General features: G+C 58.0%; 1 protein-coding gene across 2 annotated transcripts; it reads left to right on the forward strand.

Moving 5' to 3' along the window:
- Positions 1-270: 270 nt before the first annotated feature.
- Positions 271-11,747, forward strand: INSYN1 (inhibitory synaptic factor 1). Of its 2 annotated transcripts, none has more exons than XM_008708512.2 (3): positions 271-742; positions 1,162-1,888; positions 11,005-11,747. In XM_008708512.2, the coding sequence occupies exons 2-3, from the start codon at positions 1,733-1,735 to the stop codon at positions 11,725-11,727; spliced, it is 879 nt and encodes a 292-aa protein (XP_008706734.2). In that variant the 5' UTR covers positions 271-742; positions 1,162-1,732; the 3' UTR covers positions 11,728-11,747. The 2 variants fall into 2 exon arrangements, with proteins under 2 accessions (XP_008706734.2, XP_040498947.1); XM_040643013.1 differs by lacking the exon at positions 271-742 and adding an exon at positions 4,828-5,091 and having other exon boundaries at positions 1,803-1,888.
- The last annotated feature ends 5,994 nt before the right edge of the window (positions 11,748-17,741 follow it).

Consider the following 17,741-nt stretch of genomic DNA (forward strand, 5'->3'; position numbering starts at 1 on the left):
CCCCTGCCTCGCGCCCTCTCGGCAGGGCCCGGCGAGGACTCGGTCCCCGCGGCCGCCGCCGCCCCTCCCCCCGGGGCCCGGAGGCTTCCGGACCTTTCCGACCGCGGACTGAGCGGTGGGAGCGTTCTCGCCGCCGGCGGAGAGCCGGGTCGGGCTCAGCAGACCCTCGCTGCCGCTCCGGACGCCGGGGGTGCCGGAGCGCGGACCTTCTGGGTCCGGGCTGAGCGCGCCCCGGGCGCCCAGCGGCGCCCGCTCACTCCGGGCAGGGCAGGCAGACCCCGGCGGCGCCCGGAGCCGGCCGATCTGGACTGGACAGAGCGAATCCCGGACTGTGCCGAGCCCGGGGGATGCCGGGCGTGGGCTGAGGGGATCCCCGCGCCCTCCGATCCCTCCGACTTTGGCTCACGCGCTGGGACCGGCCCGGCGTCGCCTTGGTCGCCCTGCGCCCGGGTCACCTGTGGCCTCGGAGCCACGAGCCCGCCGGACCCTCGCTGGTTCCCGACCCGGAGCACGGCGGGGGCTGGGGGAGATTTTTCCTGCCCCCTTCCTTGGAGCGCGGAGGCCCCGCCCCCTCCCACCGTCCAGATGTCTCGGGTGGCGGCTCTGAGGACCTCCCTGAGGCCAGGGGCCGAAGGGTCCAGAGAGAGAAGCCCGCCCTAGGGAGCCTTGGGGGCCCCCCAACCTCCTCTTGGGGCTTGGCCCCCGACGCTGCTGGGAAGGAAGACCGGTGCCCCCACCATTGGTGAGTCCGGGAGCAGAGCGGGGGTTCAGAGGGAAGGCGGGGCTGGGGAAGGGAGGGTCCGCTGGGAGTGAGGGCACCCTGGGGGCACTGGGAGGGAGGACAGACGACTGGAGAGGCCCTCTCTCGAACCAGCGGGACCAGGCCTGGCTGGGGGGGTGGAGGCACGGGGGGGTTGGGGGAGCTGGGGCAGGGTGCCCCGTAGCAGGCTGAGGACTTCTGCCTTTAAAGCAGGGGCTCCTTCATTTCCTTCTAGAGGAAGGGCTGTGCTGTAGATGTGGCCTCCACCATCCCTCCCCACAAAGAAAAAAAAAAAATCCCCAGCGACGAAGGGTGCAAGCTGGAGAGAGGAGGGAGGCAGCGGCATTGCCGGCTGGTGCTGCAGCCTGGGAGGGCTGACGCCAGGCTTGCTCTCTCTGCAGGGGGCTGCCCTTCTCCGTCCAGCTCCCTTTTCAGAGCTGCCCACGTCTGGAGCCCCCTCCACATCCACATCTGGAAGACCCCAGCCACCGTCCCTCTGCAGGTGTCAGTTGCACCCGGAGACCTCTGCCTTTGCAACTGCCTCGGAGTTGTGAGGGATTACTGTTGCCTTTCCCCATCCCAAGGGCATCTCTTACCCTTAGTCCCTGCAGAGTCATCCCCCTGCCTCTGTATCCAGGCTCAGCCAGAGATCAGCTCAGCACAGGCACAGGCACTTCAAGTCCTGGAGGCCACTCCTGAGACCCAGGGCCCCTCCCCCTGTCCTCCTGTGTCCTCACCTTGACCCCCTCTGTCAGACGCTGTCTTCCTCTGGGTGTCCCATTCCCCACCCAGAGGCAGAGGAGACGGGGTGGCAGGGGGCAGGGGCTGGGTGAGGGCCACCCAGGGCCAGGGTGGGCTGGGGGGCCGTTAAGATGTGGAGCTCTGCCTGGCCGAGGGGGGCTCCGTGGAGGCAGACGCAGTGTGTGCCCGGCTGGGGGGAATATGGGCAGGCCTGCAGCGACGTGGTAAAGGATGAACATTCGGGGCACCCCGGACCTCGGGCAGCCCAGTGACGACCCCAGCAGTGGTGGCCAGCGGGAGCGGATTCGACAGCGCATGAAAATGGTCATCGGGCAGCTCGAGGGCATCCTGCAGGAACTCAAGGAGGTGGCCAAGGAGCTAAGGGAGGTGAGTGAGGGGCCAGACAGACCCCAGACCAGTTTTCCTGGGCCTGGCACAAAGACACACTCACATATGTGTTTCAGTGTGTGTGTACTCGAAGCCGTGTGCACACTTGTCACTTTGCTGCGTACTTCCTTTTCCTTGTTCTCCTTTCCCCCAAATCCGCTTTGCTAGAAATCTCAGCACACTCGAGGACTATAGGGGCCCCAGTGTGGCAGAGTTGGCTTGGGCAGCATGTTGTGGGCCCACGGTTCTGTGCTTAGCACTCGGAGCTGCCAAGGAGACAAATATAGACTAAATCCCACCGTAGCCTCTTAGTGGGAGACACTCTTCTGGGGCCCAAGCTGGCTTCTGACCCTGCCATCTGCCTCCCAGACTCTGACCTGCTCAGAAGTTGCTCTGGGAGGGCCTTGATGGGCCTATCGAGGAGGCCCATCTCAGAGCATTTTCCAGAAATTACACAGCTGCTCAGAACCCTTGATCCTGGAAAAGTTGAAGCCAGCTATGGCCTCCCTGCCCGGAGGTGGGAATGCGTCCAGGGGGCTGCTAATGGATACCAGAGTTCCTGTGTACACTGGGCTGGGCTGGGCAGCGGGGGGGTGGTAGGAGATCCTGAGACGTGTGTCCCTCTCTGTCTCTCTAAGTGGAGCCCGGTTTAATTACTGCTTCCCACATCGCTGGGGTAATGAGGTACACATGTCCTCAGCCCCGCCCCTGGGCTGCGTTCAAGCCCAAAATGCATGACCAGCGTTCTGAGCCGCTGGCCTGAATTTGCCCACTGGGTACCATTATGCCAGCCAGGTGGGCTTTAGGCAAATTTCAACTCCCTGTAACCAGGGCCCCTGCAGAGACGGCAGAGAGAGTGATTTAATGGGAGTTATGGGTTCCTGCTTTCCCCAGCCAGCTGTGCAGGAGGATGGGGGCTCCAGGAGGATTGAGGAGAGGAGGTGATGGTGGGTGCCAACTCCAGCCTGGCCTGAGAGCCAAGGAGCGGGAGATGTTTGAAGGGAGCTTGTATCCAGAGCAGAGGGGTTGTGGAGAGGCTGGGACATGAACTGAGGGGGGGCGGGACAGCCACTCGGCCCAGAATCAGCCTTGTGGTCAAAGGCCTGAGCAACCCCTCCTCCCCCAACCTCATTGGTCCAAAGGACTACAACCCCCCTTTGTCCCTCCCCACTCCGTCTTTTTCTAGATGCTCTGTGGGTCCATCAGGGCCATGGGAACCATCCAGAGTCTCAGTCTTGGGCATGGGCATGGGACCTATGCCAGAAAAGAGCCCACCCAGAAAAGAGCCAGGATTGACTCTAGGCCTGGAAATCATACAGCTCTCAACTGAGTACCTTCCAAGATTCACCTCCCTGTCCCCCCAGGCATAGCCATCCAGAACTTAGAGACCTCTCACAGGTCATCCATACCAGCCCTGTCCATTTTCGGTTTGAAGAAACTGAGGCCCAGAGAGGGCTAAGCGCTTATCCAAGATCACACAGCCTACCGGGACAGAACTAACTAGAACTCAGGCTCCTGTTGCCTCTTCTGAGGCTAGAGCAGGTGGGCTGGCAGGTGACCTTTCTGCATTTTGACAGGGGCCTTCTAGAGATGCGATCTTACGCTCATGCCATGATGCTCTGGGCGGGGGGTGGGGGGGGCCTGCTGGGGCCGAGGCAGCGAGATCAGAAGCGCTAGGATGTATTTGCAGATCTTTTAGATGTTTTCTCTCTCCCTTCTCAGCACATACCCTCAGCCACCCCCATGTCTCGAACAGCAGAACTTCAGGTTCACAGGCTGTGCAGCCCAAAGGCCTGAGCCAGGACAGAGAGATGGGCTCCCTCCCCCTATACACCCTGGAGGCCACGTGCCTCCCCCCAAGACTTTGGCAGGTTGCTACAGCAACCAGCATCTACCCCGTATGCCACCGCCTGCCCGCTGCCAATGGCACCCAGCTGGGAGGGTGGCAGGCCTCAGAACTCCCCCACCCCCCAGGCAGGGTCTGGACATGGGGTGATGGGCAGAAGCGAGGGCTGGGGAAGGCAGGTGAGGCTCTGGGAGGCCCAGGCAGAAGAGGAGACACCATCGCTGACTTCCTGTGGGATGGGATTTGTCAGGAATGGGGTTGCCCAGTGGGAGTACCAGGCCTTGGTTTGGGGTAAGGGGTCGCAGCTCTCTGTTCCCTGGAACCTGTGATCTTGGCTCTTGATTCTCCAACGGGGCTTCTAAAGCTGGAGCTCCCTGGCTCTTGTCAGTCCCTTTGTGTGGCATTTTTCCACCGGGGGCGTGAGTAGACCCAAGGTCGAGAGAGTGAAGGCAGGTACTTGTTTGCTCATGATACCCCCTTCCCCGGACACCACCAGCTCAGGGCTCGCTGAGCTGGGTTCTCATCTCAGGAGAGCAAAACCCTTAGATGCGAAGATGAGATTCCCGTGCAAGACTGCCAGGGGAGAGCGCAGGATGCGCGATGGAAGGAGCAGCACCGTCCTCCTGCTGCTGCTCCACTCCCCTAGCCCTACACACCACTGCTCATGGCCAACTCTCCTTTCCCTCTTGAGCATACAACCTGAAATGCATAGAAAGACGAGAGATACTAAAGCGCTTCCTCCCCAAGCCCCTGAGCCTCAGTCTATTCATCTCTGCAATGGGGATGCTGATCATTCCCATCTCAGAGTGCTCTTCCGAGGATTTCTCTGGGGCTTGGCATGTGGTAAGGGGGGGCTAGCATTCACAGCTGGAAAGGTTTTGGCGTTCCCTCTCCCATATCTCCCCCCGCCCTCCCAAGCCCTTGCTGCAGCTCTCACAGGGCTCCCCATGTGATAGGAAGCAAGTTCTGTCCCTCGGGTGGGGAAAGTACCTTAATGGACTAAGTGAGGTGATGAATGCAAAAGTGCTTTGAAAGCTAAAACTGCTGCGGAGGGATGTGACGGTCGATCATTAATTAGCGCTCATTCTCCTAGGTTCCCCAGTACTCCAGGCTGCCAGGCCAGGCCCAGCAGGCTCTCGAAGCTCCGCAAAACTCTGCATCTTCACTCAGAGATGCAGCACAGCCCAGAGGCTGAGAGCGCGGGCTCTTGCCGCCAGAGGTCTCTGGTTCAAATCCAAGCCCCGCCCCCTGCCTAGCTGTGTGAACTTGGTCAAGTTACTACACCTTTCTGGGCTTCCGTTTTCTGGCAAATGAGGATACTGAAGCTTATGCCTCCGCGACCAGCCCCAGGCTTGTTGTAAGAATTAAATGTCATACCGTATATAAAGTACTTAGCACAGAGACGAACACAAAATAGCTCCGCATCTTTTAGATGTTATTAATGAGACGTTCTTGCACTGGCCTGCTCCTTGCTCCGTGTGTGGCCCTGTTCTTTTGGAGTCCTGTGAGCTTCGTAGCCATGATCAGAGCGGTCAGAGCCAGGCCCCTGGCCTCCTGGCTGGCACGCTTCAGCACCTCCCACAGTAGACAGCGCCACCCTCTCCCACCAGAACGGGAAGGGGCAGAGACTGACAGTGATGGGGGGACGGGGTCTCCTGTAAGATGCCTTTTGAACAGAAAGAGGGTACAAGATGAAGAGATATCTAGGAGCAGAGCCTTCTGGGCGATGGGAGCAGCTAGTGAAGGGTCGTGAGGAGGAAGTGGGGAAGTGTACTTGGCATGTTTGGGATCAGCAAGGAAGCCAGGGCAGCTGGAGTGGGGTGAACCAGGAGGAGGAAAGCAGGAAGAAAGGTCAAAGAGAGAGCAGGGAGTCCGACCACACAGAGCCTTGCAGGCCATGGTGTGAAATGCAGATATACCCTCAGTGAGAACCCTGCACGCTCTCCAGAAACCTCCTGCTTGTGATTCTGGGTGGGAATCTGCCTCCGCGATGCTCTCCCGGTTCCCCACCAGCTGGGGGGCCCCAAGGGCAGGAGTAAAGGCCCTCATCCTTGCCCTTGAGCTTACCTTAAGCAGTTACTTGGCCTCCTCGTCTTCTTCCCCAAGATGTCACTCAGCATGGGGAGTTCACCGTGGGTGGGACATAACTGGGTACAGCTGCCCACCTCGGGTGGCTGTGGAGGGTCCGTCCCCCCCATCTGACTGTTACGGGGAGCAGGCCCTCTGACAGTTGTGTTGTGCGGTCCCCTGGGCAAGGGGCTGCGTATGGGGTGGCCTGGAGAGCCAGGGGCCGTGCGGGCACGAGACGAATGTGGCCCAGCCAGGAAGCAGCTGGGGCAGGAGAGGCTGGGGACCACGGAGCTGTGCCAAAGTGGGTCAGCTCCATCACCCGCAGCTCGGCAAGAATTGTGCGGAGTTTTTCTCCTTATTATTTTTTTTTTCTCACCTTCCTTTCCTCCCTTTTCCCTTTGCATTCTCCTCCTTTGGACAGATTCACGAAGCTCCCTGGCCAATTAGGCCAAATTGCAGGATGAGAGTCATGAATCACAGTCAACTCTCTCCCCCCTCCCCAGCTCCACAGCCCCCCAGGAAGACAATAAATAACATAATCACAGAATTAAAAAATAATCAGTGGTCATAAATAATGCAGATCCCCAGTTATGTAACCAGCTGTCTGGGGAGCTGGGAGGGAGGGGAGGAGGTAGCGGCTGTCGAGTGAGGTGAAGGGGCCAGAGGTGAGGGAGATACCAGTTCTGGGACTCCTGGGTCCTCAGTCCTGGCTTTGGGGCCTTAAGGAATACAGATGTGTTTTCCTTGGAGTGGGGGCTCAGCCAGGGCTGGAGGGAGGCCTGGGACAGGCGAGATAGGACTGTGGAACTCCTTCTCAGGAAAGAAGCCCCCAGCAGTTTTTATAAGCCCTCTGTCTCAACTCATCCACTCATCCAGTGGCTGTATTTGCAAAGAGTGTGCCAATCCCTGTGCCAAACTGGGGGTGCTGTGGTCGGCAAGCCGTTCCCAGTCCTACCCCTCGTGGGGCTTACTGTCTAGTGGGGAGACATCAATCATATGACATCTATGCACATAAAAGTGTAGCAGTGATAAATATTGGAAAATATTTTTAGGGAAGGCACAGAATACCTTGAGAGCCTATTATAGGGAGCCAGTCCTCGATGGAGCATCACAGAAGACTTCCCTCTGGAAGTAAAATGGATGAGTAGCAAAGGAGGGAGCACTCCAGGTGAGGCCCAGAGGCAGAAGCGGGCTCGGTGGAATGGGTAGGGCTGGTGAGGAGCCAGGCCTGGCAGGGTGGTGGCTGCCTGCTGGAGAGCAAAGGACCCATGGCCAGAGTTGGTAAGGGTTTGTGTTTGAGAGGCTCAGGAGTTTGGGGAGCAGGGAAGTGCTGGAAGCAGAGGGGTGATGTGGTCCTGTTGGCTGATTACCAAGTACCTTGAATGTGGTAACAACTGGAAAGGAAGCTGCCACCAGAAGGGGACAGTGGTCCAGGTGAGGGAGCTGAGGCTGTGAGCAGGACCGCACTAGGGGATACCCTCGGGATGGGGCCTGGAACAGCCCTCAGCCCTGCCCTTCCCCTCTAGACCAGGCATTTCTTGTTCTTAAGGTGCCTGGACTCTTGATGTGTGGTCTCAGCTCCACTCCATCCAGTGTCGGGGCCTTGCCTTAGTTTCCCCATCAGCAAGCACAGTGAGAGGGGTAAAGTCAGCAGCGTCTCCAGTCTCTCTGGCTTTGAGGTTTTAGGATTCTGTGATTTTTATGTTGTCATTTCTCTCTCCATTCTCTCTCTCCCCCTCTCTTTCCTCCTGTACATATAATTATTTCCCTGCACTCCAAGACAATCCCAAATGACATGCAGGCAAAATGATTATTAAATCTCAGAGAGAAATCACAGATTTCGAGGCATCCAAGCAGACAGGCAGGTAAGGTGGGGCCTGCCTGCCCTCTGCCATCCCCACTGGCCCCATGGAATGAGGGACGGGAGCCCTGCCTACAGTCTGGGTACGCTTGGCACATCACTCCCCTTTCTGATGCTCACTGATGTCATTCGTCAGTGGGTGTGCCTGTCCCTAATGGTCGGGGCCAGATTCGCCTTTCAGCTTCATTACCGCCTGGCTTCTGGAACCTCTTCTGCTTCCTTCTGCTCTGTCTGGAGACAGACCTACTTTAGGGAACGTGAGTGCCACCCATGTGCTGGGATTTGAAATGCCCAGTATGTACCATTATTCCGCCACAGGGACTGGAAACATCCCCCTCAGAATGTCATTCCATTGGTGAGGAACTGACTCCCATCAGCTCTTGGGCCGGGTGCCAGGGGCCTGGCCACATATTAGCGCCCACTGGCGCACAGTGGGTATTGTTCTCCCTGCTTCCTGTACGTCATGTCGTTAAATCCTCACAACAGCCCTATGAAGTAGGTACAACTGGAATTCCCCTTCATGAAGACAGTTAGGCACAGGGACGCTGGGTAAGTTGGCTAAGGTCACATAGCCAGTCAGCAGTGAGGCCCAGGGTTGGACCCTAAGTCTGACTCCAGAGCCCTTAAGTTTCTTAAGTGCTTGGCTATGATGATTCTGCAGTTTAAGCCACATCCATATCTAGTTAGTCCCCGTCACCTTGGTGAGGAGAGGAGTGTCACCCCATTTTACAGGGGAGGAAACCGAGACTTGCAGAGAGAAAGTCACCTGCCTCAAGCTCCTTAGCCGAGACGTGGCCTGCTTGGGGTTTGACCCCTAGCCTCCCTCTGTCCCGTCCCTCCACACCCTCAGGATGAAACCAGAGAAGGGCGTTCTAATGGAGAAGGGAAAGGGCCTGAACGGGAAGGTTATCTGAGCAGGTGGCAGCAGGACTTCTTGGGTGGGAAGGAGCGTGTCCAGGCCTGACGGCTTTAGGATTCTGCCCTGTGCACCCGGACCTTCCTCACAGGGCATGAGGAGCTCCGCTTCTGGGACTGGCCTGGCCTCAGCCAGCCCTGTGTGGTCACAGCCAGTCACTCAAGCAGATTGCTATTAGCTGTGTCCCCACGCTTCTGCAGCCCCGGACTCAGGCTCAACTTGGTCAGGGGAGTCTCCTTTGAGGGTGTGGCTGCCCCAGAGACTCAGGGCCTCCCCTCAGGCTGGCAATGCCCTGAGGTTCTATGTCTTGACCAGCTTAAAGCCTAGGCCCCAGGCCAGTGGTTCTCAAAGTATGTCCCTGGAGTAGCACCTGGAAGCACGTTGGATATGCGCCTTCTCAAGCCCCACCCCCCCCACCCGGGACTTACTGAATCAGAAACTCTGGGGAGTGGGCTGGTGCACCCCAGTGTGAGAGCCCCCTGACCTGGGCCAAGGCTCCCCTCTCTCAAGTGGGGCTTAGGTTGAGCAAGGGCTTCTGGGAGATGCAAGCTTCTCTGGGGGAGGGGGGAGTCACTCGGGGGTGGGGTGCATAAGAAGGGGTGGCCAGATTGGAGAGAGGAGCCCTGTCCGCATTGCCTGCCCAAGCCCAGAAATGACAGCAGCACCTCACGGTGGTGTGCAGTCTTGCAGGGGAGCAGGGGGAGGGGGTGGGAAACACAGCTCCCCCCAGTTACTCGTGCCTTTGGCGCATCTTCTAGAAGCCCAGGAGATGCTGATCTCATGGGTGGAAAGCCTGACACTTAGTAGGTGCTCAGAGATGGGAGATGATGTCACTTTTCTCACCAGTGGCCCACGGAGACTTTCCACTGCCCTTCTCATTGTTCCTCATGAAGTCTGGTGAGGACGGCAGGGCTGGGGTCGTCATACTCACATGGTCGAGATCCAGAGAGGTTATGGGACTTGCTCAAAGATACACAGAACAACATCTAAGTTGAATCTGGAACCCAAGTGTCCTGAGTCCCCCACTTCTGCAGGCTTCAGCCAAGTGTCCCCGCCACCCCTGGAGACTGGGGCCGTGGGGAGTGGCATCCCTAGGCATGGACACCCCAAAACAGCTTCTCAGGTCATCCCTATAAACACAGAGTCCTAGAATCTCCGAGGTGGAAGGAAGCTTGGAAATAAACCATTCGCCCAAAGTCCCCATTTGCAGATTGAGAAATTGAGCCTCAGAGGGAAAATGACCGACCCGGTCACTGTCAGACCCCCCCCCCCACCCCTGCCCAAGTACACTTCCCACTGGCCCAAATGCCTCTTGGCCCATGGGTTTTGGCCTTGCTTCCGTCCTGCACTTCGGGGCACTCCCCACCCCACCCCTCACGGAAGACCTAGCACATCCCTGGACAGCTGTGAACCTCATAAAAGTTTGTTAGACTAGGGACTCCCTTAGCTAATTCACTAACTGACTGCTCTGACCCCGGGGAAGAAGCACCAGAGAGGTGCCTGGAGTTGGATCCTGGGCTTGGTGACTCACTGTGTATGTCCTGTCCTTGGGTCTCTTGGTCCCTCTGCTTGGCTATTGTTGTTGTTTTGCTGGTTTTGGTTTTGGTTTTGGTCAGAATCATTTCTCATTCTCTTACTTGGTCCTCTCCCAACACCTCTGATGAGGTGTCCCTTTTCCCCGCACTGTCTTCATCCCCGATTTCTGTGCTGCAGGGCCTAGGCGAGGGGGCGTCCTGAGGCAGGCCACCTGTATAGAGGCAGGATGTCCCTTCATGTGGGGTGGGCGGGGTGCAGCTCTGGGCCTGGGATGGGGGGTTTCCTTAATGCTTACCAAATGACACTTGTCTTATTCCTTCCCCAAGGAGCCACGGTTGATCTCCACTCAACAGGGGGCAGGGAACGGAAGGAGGGAGGAGGCTCCAGGGTTTGTGAGGGTGCGGTGGTGGAGACCCATGGGGACAGTTGCTGACCAGCAGCACGGGCTGGCCCAGCATGCTTTGGAAAGCCTGGCAGAGCCTTCCTCATGGTGACCCCGTATCACTTCCTCTCCAAACGAGCGTGGTCTGCTCATCTCTCCACTGAGTGGCCTTGCTGGAATGTCAGCCCTCTCTAAATGGCCTCTCGATCCAGGGAAGACGGAGCTCTGAGCACCAGGGCTGTGCCCAGATCAGCGGCTGGCTTTGGGGTAGAGCGATGTGGGGTGGATAGGGTGCAGGGCTGGAAGGAGGGACTGAGGAGTAGGAAATGGGGAAATGGCCCAAACCAGCTGTGCTCACCCTGGTCCAACATGGGCCCTCAGCAGGCAGACAAACCTATAACCGTCCTCTGGGGTCATCAGCCAGGCATCTAGCAGGGTGGGACGGGGGCACGCTCACGCCCACGTGATGCTAGACCCCCTCACTCCTCTCTCCTTCCCTGGCCAGGTGGTGAGCCAGATCGATAAGCTCACCTCGGACTTTGACTTTGAACTGGAGCCAGACGACTGGACCACGGCCACTGTGAGCAGCACCTCCAGCAGTGACAAGGCGGGCGTGGGTGGCCCCTTCGACCTGGGGCACCTGGACTTCATGACAGCCGACATCCTTTCGGACAGCTGGGAGTTCTGCTCCTTCCTGGACGCATCCACCCCCTCAGACTCCGTGGACGGCCCCGAGTTGACCCGGCCAGGGGCTGGCCCTGACTACCGGCTCATGAATGGTGGCACACCCATCCCCAATGGGCCACGGGTGGAGACCCCGGACTCCTCCAGTGAGGAAGCCTTCGCTGCTGGCCCTGCAAAGGGTCAGCTGCCCCAGCGGACTCCAGGCACGCGCGAGAGGGTGCGGTTCAGCGACAAAGTGCTCTACCACGCTCTGTGCTGTGACGATGAGGAAGGGGACGGCGAGGAGGAGGGGGCAGAGGAGGAGGGGGGCCTTTCCCCAGAGCCGCCCCGTCCAGAGGCCCATGTGGGCCCCGTCAAGCCCTCCCCAGCTCCCTACAAGCCAAGGCGCTCTCCATTGACCAGCCACCGCTCAGGCCCCACCTTGGCCCCTGAGCAGACCCGAAGGGTCACAAGGAACAGCAGCACCCAGACGGTGTCAGACAAGAGCACTCAGACGTTGCTGCCCTACACGGCTGCCAAACAGAAAGCCAAGGGGAAAAACTAGGGGCTGGGGAGGGGCCTGGGGGGCGGTGGGCACATAGAGCTATAAATATATATATATATATTTAAACAAACGCAGTCATAATAAAATTTTAAAATGCAAGGATCTAGCCCCGAAGGCCCCAGAGCTTTCACGGAGCTCATCTTAGACACAGAGACACCTTCTCACCATCTAGGTCCCAGAGGTGTGGCCAGAACCGCCCACCCTTCCTTCTCATCGCTGGGCTCCTGAAAGGGGTGTCCAAAAGTATGTAAATTAGGTGGGAGAGGCCTGACCTGGGATTCCTCTTGCTGGCCCCTGAGCATAGTGGTGGAGTGTGGCTGCTGGCCTGGACCCTGTCCTGGAGGGGATTTATCAGCAGGTGGCCAGCTCACGAGGAGCGGTGCCTAAGGCCAGGGCTAACCATTGGTCAGACTGCAGGACTGAGGGCCTCGGGGTGGTGTCATCCCATCTGGGCCCAGGATCACTGACATCCACTCCCTGCCATGCTTTCGACTCCAAGGCAGACTTTTGCCTCTCCTTCCCAAAGGCAAACTGACCTGGAGATACACAACCTCACCCCACACCCCCTTCCATCTCAGGGTCCCCCAGGACACAGAGATGGAGCAAGCAAGCTGCTCCCATGGGGCAGGCCTCCATGCTGGGGAGTTGGGCTTCCCCAGACCCTGGAGACCCAGGCTAGGCTGGGCAAAGTCTTGTTTGGAGAGACTCGACCGCCCCCCATCCTTCCAGCCCCCATCCTCAGCTTTGTCCTCTAGGGATAGAAGACTCAGGACAGGACCTGACTTGGCCCATTGCAGACCCGAGGCCCATGTGAGAAAGCAGGCAGCAGCCCCTGGGGGGCTGAGAACCAGGGCTGAAGGCAGGCTCCCGAACTCCTCCTCCCAGCAAGCAGACCAGAGAGGGATCCGAGGGCCTTCCGCTGCCCCTGCTTCTTCACACAAGGACCCCGAGCCCACTTTAACAGGTCTCAAATGCCACCAACAGAGACAAGATGGGACCCTACGGGTAACAAGGCTCCATCTGGGGTGTGGCGTCCACAGGGACAGCATCCGGATGTCCTTAAGATAATAATCATAATCACCGCTCACCTGAGCGAGTCTCTATGCCGCGACTGTACCGAGGGTTTTAGAGCACAGAAAGCCACAGAGCCTGTGCCACCCGGCCTCCCACGTGTGTGGTTCCCAGGCTGCACCTGGCTTTGCTATCTAGCAGCTGCGTGACCTTGAGCAAGTCCTTTTGCCTCTCTGAGCCTGTCTACCTCGTCTATAAAATGGGGCTTATAGCCTTCACCTACCTCACCGCTGCTGTGGGGCTTTGACAAGCTAGGAAATGGGAAAGTGCTTGGTAAGCACCAAGGCACTGGATGGGCACTGTGGTCAATGTGTCCCCAAGCTGGATTCCGGGGTTTCCCAGGGTGAGGAGCATTGAGGGGGGCGGGGAAAGAAGCCACTTCCATCAACTGGGAGCCATCCCTGGGTCACTGCTTTGCTTTGTGCCCCCCACGGCAGTTTGAGACCCAGAGATCGCTGCAGCTCAATCCGCCGCCCCTCACTCAGAGCAGGGAGGTGGTGGCCGTGGCATGACAAGGACATCGCTCCTCAGGGGCCTCCCTGCTGCACATTTCAATTAAGGCAGACTTGTAGCCCCCCAGGACCCGTTGGGAGGGGCCTCTGCCCCTGCCTGAGTCCCAGCAGTGGGGAGACGGAGAGATGGCGCAGGCCGGTCTCAGGCCAGTGATGCTATCAGCATGATATGGGCAGGGCCGGGGTGTGTGGACTGCAGTGTGGGGATCTCCCCTCAGGCCTGGGCTGAGGTCAGAGGTCAAAAGAGCTAGCTACGGTGCANCCGAGTGGAAATCCATGGGTGGGGTCGGTGGTGCTTACTCTGCCCAGGGCCTGGCCTGAGAGCCAGGGGTCTGAGCCCCTCTGTCAGCCCCAGGCCACTCTCAGGCAATTCAACGACAGGACGTGCCTCGGAGGATGGATGCCAGGGGCTCCCTGAAGGAAGGGGCCTGCTGGGGCCTGCCCTGTCTGATCACAGTCTAGGTCTGAGGGCAGACATCCACTTCTACCCCCCCTGGCTTGTTTTTCCACTCCAATGGCAGGATTGTTTCTAGACCTACAGCCTCTGATCTTTACAACAGTCAGGGAAAAGAAACCTACAGAATGGTCCCCATGTCACCGAGGAAGAAACGGAGGCCCAGAGCCAGAGATCTCCAGGAGAACCCTGGGCAAGGCACTGTCCTCTCCCAGAAACCCCCATGCACCCAGCCACGCACCTGGCTCTGGGATTCCATGTGGGCATGGCTGACATCTGTCAGCTGTTCCCTGCCTCACCACCTGGCTACTTGCCTCAAATGGGCGAAAGGTGCAAGGGGGACCTGGAAGAGGAAAACGGGCAGAGGTTCTGGAAGGCCAAAGAAGTAATTGACTCTTCTTGTAATTATGCCACACCCAGGGTGGGCCTCCCGCACACTGGCGCGGGATCCCCGTGGCTTACTTATGACTTGAAACGCAGAACGTGGCCACCCAGGGAAAGAACTGTGGCCATGAGAGCTGTTGAGCCGTGGAATGCACCGCTTCTTCTTCTTTATTTTTTTTATAAAAATTTTTTATTATGTTATGGTAGTCACCATACAGTACATCCCTGGTTTCTGATGCAAAGTTCCATGATTCATTACTTGCGTATAACACCCAGTGCACCATGCAATACGTGCCCTCCTTACTACCCATCACCGGCCTATCCCATTCCCCCACCCCCTCCCCTCTGAAGTCCTCAGTTTGTTTCCCAGAGTCACAGTCTCTCGTGGTTCGGAATGCACGGCTTGAGTCACAGGCTCCCTGACCTTCAGACAGACATGGCCAACCCTGAGACCTTCCCCCAGACTGGCCTGCTCGTCCGTGGGCAGCCCCTCACTGCTCTTCCCTCCCCCTCTTCAAACCTCTGGCACTTCCTGGCTCTCCTCACCCAGCGTGTCCATCAGATCTCCCCGTTTCCGGGAAATCTTATTTCACTGACCTCCTACTGTGTGCTCAGGCTTGTGCCAAACGGTGCAGTGGCAGAGGGGGAGGGAGGCGGGCTTGTGACAGAGAGGAGTCATAACCATCAAGAACAGCTCACGCTCGTGGAGCGTGTGCTCTGCGCAGGCCCGTGTGCTAAACATATGCCTATCTCATTTATTCCTCACAGCAAATACGGGATAAGCAATTGGATGCATGCCTATTTTCCAGGTGAGAGCAATGAAGCTCTGAGAAGTTAAATAACTTTCCTAAGGTCATGGGGTGAGTGACGGCACCAGGATTCGACCCCAGACTCAGTGACTTGGCAGCCCAACATCTGCTGGAGCCAAAATCCGTGGTGGAGCCAGTGTTCTGGTCTCTGGGAGTGAGGGAGGGGGCTGGGGGCCCGAGAGTCAGGTGGCCTGGGGGTGATGGGGTGGTGTTGGGAGCAGGACACCTCTGAATGACAGTCTTTGGAGAGCTTGGCTAGTGGTGACGTTGATGCCATGGCCCTTGATGCAGAGCTTGGCACCAAATGGATTATGAGTTGGATAAATGTTTGTTGATTGAATGACTGAGCCCCATTTGCAGAGGGGGCATCCACTGTGGATTCACTCAATCACATTTTATTGTACACCTCACGTGTGTCAGGTCTCACGCTGCTTATGCACACGCATACACACAACTCCCCTGTGAGTATCTGGCCTGGTGTGGCTGGGGGCTGGTGAGGTCAAAAGGCAAGGGTGTGGGGCTTCAGTGCTAAGGAGCCAGAGGGGACGTTGGGTGCAGACTGTGGTCCCTGGGAGAGAAGCTAGGAGCAGGAGGCAGCAGAACAGCCTGGGGAGGAGACCACTCTGAATGAGGAGGGCACCGTGGCAGTGTCCCCAGTGTCTGAGAATAAAGAGGCACCGCTATCTCCATTTTATAGGCAATGGACAGGTGATCTAGTCTACACAGCGGTCTGATGGGACCAAGGGGCAGAAAGGACAGAAAACTATTGAGAGACCCCAGCACCATTCCGTCCGCCCCCCTCCCCGCTCCTTGGAGGCAAAGTGAGGCTGTATTGACGGAAGGGGGAAAGAGTGGGAAGGAAGCTGGGAATGTGAGGCGGGCCCAGGCTTCCGCCCTCCCCCTCCTGAGTCCCCTTCCTCTGTGCCAACTCCTCTATCTCCCGCCGTCCCGCTGTGACTTCCGTAAGAAAACGGACAGTTATTGACCACCTGGTATATGCCAGGCACTGGGCCGCCTCTTGGAACTAACAGTAAATGACGGGTTTAGTAATGCCCAGCACGTCATGAGTTGCTCCATAATTATTTATTGAACACATGGATGACACACAATCTTCGCTTTACGGATGAGGACGCAAATGAACACACAAGGAATTTGTTCAAATACAGTCAGAAATCGAGGGGCCGGGGACTTGACGTTGCTAGTATTGTTCATACTCTGTAAGAGACACTGTTGATGGAATACATTCTCTTTGGTGTGTTAGACACCATGTGCCGATCATCTCACCCACTCTACAACGCCCCTCAAGTAACTGAGGCTGTTACCATTTTACAGATGAGAAAACTGAGACCCAGAGAGGTAGGGTATCCTGTCCCAAATCACCAGCTCCTAAGTGCAGAAACAGGATCTGAATCGAGACTTCATGCCTCCCACATGCTTCAGGGCACCCAGAACCCCTGCAAGTAGAGACTTTACCAGAGCACAGATTTCCCTTGGTACCGCTGATCAGTGCTCACCAGAGCTCAGGCCGTGCCTCCTTCAGCTCTGCCCCTCAGGCCTCTGGGAGCAGTAGGCAGGACTCTGAGAACCCTCCCCCCGGCCCCGGTTCCCGGTGGGTCTGGGGCACTGATGGGATGACCAGCAGAAAATAGCTCCAGGTCCAAAGTGACCTTTCCCCTTCTCATATCTCCAGCAGAGCCTGGAAGACGAGGCCCTCAGCCACATCCATGCCCACCCCTTTCTGATCTGGGCTGAACTGGCATTTCTTAGGGCATTTCTGTGTGGGAAAGGCTTCTGGGAGGAGGAGGGGCTTGAAATGGAATGCATTTGCAGTGGAGTAGAACTTGGGCAGCTGGAAGGGGGGGCCAAGGGCATTTGGGGCCGGCGGAACTTTACGAAGATGGCTGCGGTGGCCGTTCAGCAGGCAGCAGAGAGAGACCTCGCTACAGCAGAGGGTGCCCCCAGTTGGCGCCACTTGGGAAAGATGGGAGCACCAGCAGCAGGGGACTTAAGAGTCTCATCGCCCTCCTCAGAGCCACCGCATCCCCCTGACTGCAGGGGAAGGAATCCAGCTTTCCGGTCTAGTCCAGGCCTGGGAGACTAGAATTAAGAGAGCTCGGGAAAGCATCAGGCAGGAGAGGCTCTCAGGACAGGGAGCAGCTTTAATGAATGGCTAAGCACAGAGCTTCATTAGCACATTGGGAAGTAAAACAGATAAGCTAAAGCCCTCGAAAGTCATTGGTATCTTACCAGGTTAAAGAGCCCTCCTACAAGGCGTTCTCACCGAACCTTCCTTTCCCCCATCAGGGCAGGGGTTGGGACGCGGGGGCCACACTGCCCCCTTCCAGGTGAACTAGCCGAGATCCTGATGAGACCTGACTCTGCCCACCTGCCGGCCCTGAAAGCCAGCTACGCGGAGGAGCGCGGCTGCTGTCAACACCCACCTCTCCCACTTTACCAGCCTTGCTGAGCCAGCCGAGGAGACCGAGGTGGGTGCCCTCAGGCCAATGCTGTCCACGCCCAGGCACCATGGCTGACCGGCTGTGACTCCCTGCCAGGAACACTCAGGCTCACACACCAGCCTGAGGCTCTCAGTGCCCCGTGCAGCCTGCTCCCTCTCTCTCCTATTCCGGCTGCAACATGCAGAGGGCAGGAGCTTCGCGCTGCAGGCAACCACACAGCGCTGCAGGCCCTGCAGGACGTCCTCCCCGCCGCCCGCCATCTTACCAATGCCATAGAACCCCAGGCTCCAGGCGCCAGCTCACCTGCCGTTCGCTCTACCCCACC

This window comes from Ursus maritimus, unplaced genomic scaffold, assembly GCF_017311325.1.
Source record: "Ursus maritimus isolate PB19 unplaced genomic scaffold, ASM1731132v1 scaffold_27, whole genome shotgun sequence".
Taxonomy (NCBI): Eukaryota; Metazoa; Chordata; class Mammalia; order Carnivora; family Ursidae; genus Ursus; species Ursus maritimus.

Excerpts from the sequence above, each read along its gene's own strand:
- INSYN1 (XM_008708512.2), top strand. The coding sequence starts at position 1,733 with ATGAACATTCGGGGCACCCCGGACCTCGGGCAGCCCAGTGACGACCCC. Across the intron at positions 1,889-11,004 it reads TGGCCAAGGAGCTAAGGGAG|GTGGTGAGCCAGATCGATAA; the intron begins GTGAGTGAGGGG and ends TTCCCTGGCCAG.